This window comes from Euleptes europaea, chromosome 6 (assembly GCF_029931775.1).
Source record: "Euleptes europaea isolate rEulEur1 chromosome 6, rEulEur1.hap1, whole genome shotgun sequence".
NCBI lineage: Eukaryota > Metazoa > Chordata > Lepidosauria > Squamata > Sphaerodactylidae > Euleptes > Euleptes europaea.
In genome coordinates, this window is record NC_079317.1 from 104375151 (window position 1) to 104384278 (window position 9128).

Genomic DNA, 9128 nt, shown 5'->3' on the forward strand with positions numbered 1-9128 from the left:
TTGTAGCCCCGACTGCCTCACTCTGTCACATGTGCACTTTGTGGGGAGGTAGATAAGAATGAGGATTCACAGGACTTTGAGAAGAAGTTAATGGAATGCTGCATCTGCAATGAAATTGTTCATCCTGGCTGCCTACGGGTAAGGTCTGAGCTTGGGAGCAACTGGTTTTAGTACTGGAGCATCAGGAATAAATTTCTTGCTGAAAATGACTCTTTCCTGTACAGATGGATGGGGAAGGGATACTGAATGATGAGTTGCCCAACTGCTGGGAGTGTCCAAAGTGCTACAAGGGAGAGGAGTCGGAGAAGGGCCAGGTAAGACACTCTCGAAGAGCACACCACAGTTTCCTGTTCACTTTATAAAGCATATGCATTGCTATCTTCTTGGGTCACGCACTGTGCCAAACACTCACTTTACCTGCACCTAAGCTCTTGCTAGGATAAGGTTTTACGGGTGTCTTAAGGTCTTGTCTCTGCACACCTTGAGAAAGCTTAGCAGGCATGTGAAAAGTGCCTGTCAGGTGAGCACTTGGTGGAGCAAAAATCGAATAAAATAACTCTACCTGGAAATGGGCACTGGTAACACAACACACTGTTCATAATTGAGCCACTTTACAGCTTTGCCACTGGCATCTGCAGAGACCCTATCAGCGAATAAACCCTGGCATCCTGCAGAAAAAACAGTCCCTGAGGAGCCAGCGGCATCAACTTCCGTCTACTAAACAGCAAGCTTGTTATCGATGGCAGAGGCTGACGGCACTGCTCCAGCAGAAATATGGTTACAAGATCCTGCGCAGAGCTGTGCCTCCTATCCTAGCAAAGAGCATTTCAATGAAGGCAAGCAAGGAGGAGAAGCAAGTGGGCAGGGAAGATCTAATTATTATTGAGGTTAAAGCAGAGGAAATTTTCTCTTCTCCCCCCCCCCCCCCTCAGAAGCACTGGTTTTGCTCCTTCTCCCACTTGTATTTTACCACGTTGGGAGTCTTCTGCTATAATAAGCTACAGCCCAGCTAAGTGAAGGAATTGCCTCTGATCCTTCTCTCAGTGCTTGTCTGAGAATTTAATCTGGTATGAGAGGTTAGTCTGTGACCTGCCTTGTAAAATGCTGCTATAGATAAACTTTGTGTGACTTAAATCTAGCATAACTGTTGGCTGCCTAGCTCTATTATCCCCAAATTTGCCCATTGTGGAAAGAATATGTGCTTCTGCAACTTCGCAGGATTGTTCTTGGCTATAGACATTCAACTTGTATTAGCTTTGGTAGAGCAGAAGATCTTCATAACCTGAGGGTGATTTGGAAAGTATTATTGAAACAGACACTGAAATGGGTTGAGGTTAGTATATTCAAGTGGGTGATCAAGTAGTTTCAGTAACTTCACTTGCAGAGAGCTGTTTGGAAAGCTTTGCTCAGACTTGTTTGCTTGGAGACAATAGAATTCATACATGGAGTTGGATCCTATGATCTGTCAGCAGAAGGTCGTACCAGCTGCAGGCATTTCCTACATTCCCCTTATTCCAGCAATCCTTTCCCACCTTGAGAAGCTTTATTCGTGGGATCCCAAGACCATAATCTAATAGTTGGAAAGGTTGTGGGCTACACTGGGGGGGGAGGGTGAAATCACCATCTCCCCTCTCTTCTGTTAGTGCAGCTGTGCTGAGAGGAGAGGGCAATTTCACCCCCCTCCCAAGTGCTGCCTCCTGACTCTTATAGCTCTGTATGTTTGAACAAATGGTCTGTGTGGTCCATATTGGCCACTGGGTGGATTTTGGGTGGGGGGGGGGTCGGTTAAAAGACCCCACCTCCACGTAAATCAGTGCAACTCTTGATTCCTTTGAGTATTATGGGGATTAATAGGCTGATACCAACTCTTGTGATAAGAGCAATGAGAGAAATTTGGCTACCCTTGAATTTAAGTTGAGTAGGCATTATGATTCCATCCCATCCAGGCTCATTTGGCTTCCTAGCCCATTCTGCCACATTACTTACATTACACTTAGTTGTGGTCCAGTAATTTGCTGCTGCTTGCTTTGCAGAAGCGAAAAATGGATGATGGTGACGATGACACAGTCCAAGCCAAAGTCCTACGCCCCCTACGAAGCTGTGAGGAGCCTCTGACTCCACCACCACACTCGCCCACCCCAATGCTGCAATTGATCCATGACCCCGTATCACCTCGTGGTGTGGTGACACGATCCTCTCCAGGAGCAGGGCCTAGTGATCATCATGGTGCCAGCCGAGATGAACGGTTCAAGCGACGTCAGCTACTTCGGCTGCAGGGCACAGAGCGCACAGTGGTGCGGGAAAAGGAAAACAACCCTAGCGGCAAGAAAGAGCTTTCAGAGGTAGAAAAGGCCAAGCTCCATGGCTCCTACCTTACAGTCACGTTACAAAGACCTACCAAAGACATGCATGGCACTTCCATTGTGCCCAAGCTGCAGGCGATCACTGCCTCCTCCGCCAATCTGCGGCACTCACCCCGTGTTGTCATGCGCCAAAGTTCAACCAGAACACCCCAGCGGGGTGGAGATGAAGAGGCTGCTGAGGAAGATGATGAGGAAGAAAGCGCAGATGAAGAAGACGAGAGTGCTGAGGAGAGTGGGGTAGCTAGACTGAATGGTCAAGGTGGGAGGGCACTCGATGGTGAGGAGATCTGGATGCAGAAGGAGGTGTGGATGTCTGTCTTCCGCTATCTCACTCGCAAGGAGCTCTGTGAATGTATGCGTGTATGCAAAACCTGGTACAAATGGTAAGTGGACAACTGAACCAAAATTTGTTTTTGTGTAGCATTTCTGTAATTCAGAGCCCGTCAGACCCAATTTAACCTTCTCAATCACAAGTTGGTGTTTTCCCCCCACATCCATAAGTAGATGTAAGAGGGAGAGATGTAGATGGAGGGGGGAAGTCTTTAAGCAGTGCATAATTAACTTCTAGAATTCATGCCATAGGCTGTGGCAAATACTATTAGCATATATGGCTTTAAAAGGGGATTAAATAAATTCATTGATAGATCTGTCAACAGGTGTTTTATGTATTGACTTTATCTCAACCTGCTGCTATTTATCTCAACCCACTGCAATATGTAAATCCCTGAAGCTACAAGTGGAACTTCCTTTAGGTGCTGCATATATAGAAGTGCCAGATTTTGGGAACAAATGGGACATAGCTGTTGGCATCCAGTTCTGCTTTGGGGCTTCAGAAAGAGACCTGTCTGGTCACTGTTAGAAGCCAAATGGTGGCATTGATCCTAATCTGATCTAGAATTATCTAAATAGTCTCTTCATGGCTGGTCATGGTTTAACTGGCCTCTGTACTGGTCCCCTGCAAAACTGTCTTTAACCCGTGGCAGTTTAATAACTGGTTATTAAATTCCAAAAATTTGCTTGTATAACATCAAATGGCAAAGGCTTGTTTCCCTCTGGTCATCCACAACCAGTGATCTGGGTCCAGATGTAAAATATTCAGGTATTTGCCAGAACAAATTATGGACGAAATGCTTTTCACATTAACTCTGCTGTCTGTAACAAAACGTACATTATAAGCTTTGACCAAAGGAATTTTAAAACAGACCTGCTGTGACTCTATCCTACCAGTATATTCAAAACTCTTACTACTAGAAAAGCTGTTGGTAAACAAATACGGTCAAGTCTTTTTAGTGAGTATCTGTGTGTATTGGTTGATTGGCTTGCATCCCAGTTTCACTAGCAAGAATAAAATTGATGTGCTGCAATAAAATTGATGTACCTCTTGGGGCTTTCTGTTATAATTTCACTTCTGTAGCTATCTCAAGGTTCAGTTCTTCTAAAACATTTGAAATGCTGTTGCCAACATTACTTTGTCCTGAAAGTTAAGAGGCTGTTGAGGTTTTAGATGTCTAGTTCTTGCAATAACAGCACCCTGGATCAATCTTGATAGCTGGAACTTGTCCAGCAATGGCCTGGCATCATCCAGCTACAACTTGTGTTTGGCAAATAAAGCAGGGTAGTCTCCCTCAATTCTGTCACTTATTATGATATAGAAAGGTTTAATTAAAATATTTCTAGAACCAGAATATCCTTATAACCCCTGCTGGTTGTGTATTTTGTGTAGGCAATATGCTTTCCACATAAGGGGCTGGGTAAGGCTTCGTCCTAGAGACAGTCATCCAAGAATCCCATATATATGTCCTGACTTGGAATAGCCATATTTCCTCCATCTGGTTTCTGTGCCACAAAGTTTTGAGGAGGCAAGCAAGGCATTCTTAATCACCAGTTAATCTCTGACCTAGCCATGTTAAGCCTTTTGCTGAGAGAATTTTTGTCACCCTATCCAGGTAACTCCCTAGAAAAAAAACTGACTTTAAGGATGTAGGGTCATCAGCCCATGTTTGCCTCCTACTCAAGGAGGATATCACTTATTAGGGAAACTGGAGGATGGCAAGTTGATTCCACCTGACATCCTCTGCAGCTTTGTGTGTGGAGAGGTGTCCCTTAATTATGCTCCTTTCCTCAGACTTGCTGAGAGAACTTCCCACTCTCCCCCATTCCACATCACTACTTCAGGATTGTAAATATTGAACCAGTTGTAAGCAGGTTGCCATCTCACAAATAGGAGATGGCATGAGTGAGCATGAGTTTACTCAGCCTTTTCACTGTGAGCATGAGTTTACTCAGCCTCAAATGTATTCTTTAAAGTGTTTGTGATGCTACAGAACAGAAAGTAAAATACCCTTCCAGTTAGCTGCAGGAGGGCATATAATAGACGATCAGCAGAGACCAAGTTGTATTAAGTGCTACAGGGCTTTAGAAACTCAAAAAGATGTCATTAACGATTAGTACAGCAAGAAACGTCTTAGCTGGTCGTTCAAACTATTTTTAGATGCCTGCAAGAACTGTGGCTTCCAACTTATGGCCATTGGCAAAATATATTTAAGAATATTCTATTAAAAAGTACTGTTGGGGGAATAGGAGGTGTGACAGAGCTGAAGTAGAGATTGGGATATTGTCGAAGGCTTTCACGGTCAGAGTTCATTGGTTCTTGTAGGTTATCCGGGCTGTGTAACCGTGGTCTTGGAATTTTCTTTCCTGAAAATTCCAAGACCACGGTTACACAGCCCGGATAACCTACAAGAACCAATAGAGATTGGGAGGTTCTTTCTAACTCCACAGTTCAGTTTCAAGGAGGCACTCATCAGGCTACTGCTCCACAAATGTATTCTTACCCAAAAAGAAGCTTGCTGCAAAGGTTTACCAGATGATAGCAAGGACACAGAAGTGGTGGTATCAGGATGGGACATTGCCTGTATAACTCAATGTGTGTCTGTTTAGGTGTGGTGACAGAAGATTGTGGACGAAGATTGATTTGAGCAGATACAAGTCCATCACACCCTTGGCTCTAGGTGGCATTATCAGGAGGCAGCCAGTCAGCCTTGACCTCAGCTGGACCAATATTTCCAGAAAACAGCTCACCTGGCTCATTGCCAGGCTACCGGGTATGCAGATGAGATTATCTTTCTACCCTTGTTTCAGTTTAAATGTGCAGAGCTTAATTTTCAATATGTTTTTGATCACAAAGACTGTTCTTTCTATACAGGATTGTGGTTCTGTAAGATTGTATCCCTGGGTCCTTTACGGAGATAACCACTAGATAGATTGATGTGACAAGCTCTTGGCTTTTGTGAGATTGTGCCAAATAGAAAGGAAATGTGTCTTGTGACATGTGTCTTGTAACATCCAAAACTAGCATTCCCTGATCTTCTGCTCCCCATCCTTGTAGCTTGCAATAAGGGCTCAGAATATTGGTTCTGTTTATTCCCCAGAGGGTTGAAGAAGAATACAGGGAGAGAGCTGTACAGCTCAATGTATGTGAATTCAATGAACTTAATTGAGCGTGTGGGAAAGGAATTGTTATATACTTTACAAATTATAACATTCTTCCCCTTTTCCATCTGTCACTGGCAGGCCTAAAAGACCTCATCTTAGCAGGCTGTTCCTGGTCAGCAGTCTCTGCTCTTAGTACCTCCATCTGCCCCCTTCTCAGGACCCTCGATCTTCGGTGGGCAGTAGGAATCAAGGATCCACAGATTCGGGACTTGCTCACACCTCCGTCAGATAAACCAAGTATGTCTTCCTTCTTAGATGCATCCAAATATTTGTTTGCTGGTTAGGGAGAGGGCAACAAAGTTTACATGTGAGAAGTATAGGTTGCACTCCACAGCACATTATATATGCATATTCACTCTAGATCAGTGGTTCCCAAACTGTGCTCCATGGAGCACTTGGTGCTCTGCGAAACATCTAGTGCTCTGTGAAGAGATTGGAAAGAAAAATACTACTGCCATTCGGTTTAGCATATAGGTGCTAGGTGAAAATTAGTGCTCCGTGACAAATTTCTCTCCTGAAAAGTGCTCCATGGCTCAAAAAGTTTGGGAACTACTGCTGTAGATGATAAGACTCGTCTTCGTTCAGCATTGTTTCATTTGTCTGTGCAGGTCAAGACAATCGCAGCAAACTCCGTAATATGATAGACTTCCGATTGGCTGGGCTGGACATTACTGATGCCACACTCCGGCTTATCATCCGTCACATGCCTCTCCTTTCACGACTTGATCTTAGTCACTGCAATCACCTTACAGACCAGTCAACAAACCTATTAACAGCTGTGGGGTCTTCCACACGAAATTCACTCACTGAAATCAACATGGCAGGTATGTGCAGTTAGATGTTTTCGAGCTGCTTTTTGGTCCTTCTTCCCTGACATATAAGGACGGATGATGCTGCAAAGGCTCCATGACCTCTTCTTTCCCTGGGATTTCTGTCACTGGTGAAAAGAGGGGATTGCAGCTTAAGATAGTCCCTAAAAATAGGTGAAGGATTTTAAACCAGTAGTCAAATAACTGTTGAGGGTCTCTCTAGCAATCTTTACACAGCTTTTACACATTTTGTGTTCATTGAAAGTCTACTCATCACTTGTCTCCTTTCAAATTCAGATATACCCTTGCCAAATATTGTATTAGGTATGTGGTGGAAGCATTCAGAGTGCTGTTTCATCATCCATGTTTGAGTACAAGATGACTTCAAATGAAAAAATAGCCTTAAGGAAGAAGTCTGTTTCATCTTATTTTTTCTAACTTAAGAAGTGGCTATGAAGGATGTCAGCTCTATAGTTACCTGATTCATGGCTTCTTGTGTATTTCAGTCCAAGAATCAGACTTGCCCTGTTCCATAACAACTGTCAGTCCTGCCAGCTTTCCTTCCCGTGTATCAGCTTGAAGGGCATTATGTTTTGGAGTACAGGCTGAAAGGTTGAAGAAGGCTTATAAAGAACTAAATTGATTCTCTAGCTGCACACCTAAGTTTCCTACTCTGGTCCTTGGGCTGTTGCTGGTGTGGGACTTTTTCTTCAGGAAGTCAGAATACTGCTGGTGTGGGACTTTTTCTTCAGGAAGTCACTGAATACTGTTATAACTGCATCTTTTGACTCGTGCAGTATTTTTGGTTGTATACTCTCATACTGCTGTGAAAGTGTGGAATGAGAATTTTGTAAAACATAAGAGTGTCTTCCTCTCCACAGGCTGCAATAAGCTCACAGACCAGACCCTGCTGTATCTGCGGCGCATCTCAAATGTCACCCTGATAGATCTGCGAGGCTGCAAGCAGATCACCCGCAAGGCCTGCGAGCATTTCATCTCAGACCTGTCAATCAACAGCCTCTACTGCCTGTCTGATGAAAAGCTGATCCAGAAAATCAGCTAGAGATTTACCACAGACAGACTGAAGAGAAGGAAAGATCCCAGACAGACCCCTCTTGGAGAGCAGACCCTCCCCCAGTTCCCCCATCTTCACAGGCATGGGGTGAGGCCAGCCTGTTCGTGAATGCACTGTCCCTCCTCCACTCGGGGCTTCTGCAGACCAGAAATCCCACCAGGCAGGTTAGCATTTGAAGAATGGCAACTAGAGATTGCCATACTGGTGCTCTCATTGGGGTACTTGCTACGTTCTCTGATGTTTTGTAGCAGCTTTTTCAGGGGGAAGGTGCTGCTTCCTCTCATCTTTACCCTGCACCTCTCCCATAATTTCCACAAAAACAGATTTCACTTCCTCATCAGATTTATGGGGAAATCAGACCTGGATGGTGTAGAACAGGTGCACTTTTGTTCCCTGTTCCCCTCATTTTCACATATGATTGTCAAGAGTCATTAGGCTGGGAGTAACTTCTCTTGCCACACTCTGCTAAGCTTCCTTTTCTTGCCCTTCAGCAACTGAATGGGCAGCTACTGCTTTGTGCTGATTTCTCAGAGGCTGTGATGCCCCAATAGCAGTGTCTTTATGTCATGAAGGGATCTCCATGTGGCCTTGGGTTAGCCTGCACGCACCTTCCAACTTCAGGCTAGTGAGGGGGTGGCTAAGCTTCCATATGGAGGTAGCCATGATGCCTAGACACATGTCCAGGCTTTACCAAGAGGGAGGTCAAGCAGGCATGACCTGTCTTTCCTACTCCGAAAAGATGACAGTGTTTGCAGAGGAAAAGCTGCAGCAGAGCTTGAAGGCTTGAGAGGCATCTAGTGGGATTTCTTACACCAGTGGAAGTGGTCTCTGCTTGCCCCATGTTCTACAGTCTGCTAAAACAAACCACTCTTGGAGATGCTGGCTGGAGAAGAAATGCCTACATCTTGGGATGCATAGCTGTTGGCTCTTGAGCTGGGAGACGAGTGAATGCCCCCCATTAGCTGCCTCTCTTCCTTTGCAATGAATGGCCGGTCCAAAGAACTTCTCTCTTGGGCAGCAGAGAGCTTTTTGCACTTTAGAAAGAAAGGTAATATTTTGGATCCCTATTTTATTTCCCCCTGCCTGAGTGACTGGACACTCCTTCCAGCTGTCTGAACTTGTCAGGGTTTGAATGCACACTTTGCACTCTGCTCTCTTCCCCATAGTGATAGCACAAATTAGACTGCCCTTCACCCCTGCCTCCCCCTCTGAGCCTCGCATGGGAGAAAAGAGCTCTCCAATGTCTGCGCAGCAAGGGAAAGGAAAAGCGATTATAGAATCAGAGAAGCCCAATGCACCCTTGCTGCTTCTGAAGCAATAAGGGAGGGGGAGGAATCCACACCTATAGCTCTCCAAACTGCTCTGCCCGATTGCATTGAACGTTGT

The 9128-nt window shown here is 44.9% G+C and overlaps 1 protein-coding gene across 1 annotated transcript in view; it reads left to right on the plus strand.

The window, feature by feature from the left end:
• Positions 1-8400, plus strand: part of KDM2A (lysine demethylase 2A) — a 52809-nt gene extending 44409 nt beyond the window's left edge. The window contains exons 14-20 of the mRNA XM_056852162.1: positions 7-138; positions 225-314; positions 2034-2746; positions 5304-5467; positions 5937-6095; positions 6467-6682; positions 7549-8400. Of these exons, the coding sequence (XP_056708140.1) occupies positions 7-138; positions 225-314; positions 2034-2746; positions 5304-5467; positions 5937-6095; positions 6467-6682; positions 7549-7730 (1656 nt within the window). The 3' untranslated portion in view covers positions 7731-8400. The remainder of the gene's footprint in view (positions 1-6; positions 139-224; positions 315-2033; positions 2747-5303; positions 5468-5936; positions 6096-6466; positions 6683-7548) is intronic.
• Positions 8401-9128: the final 728 nt, after the last annotated feature.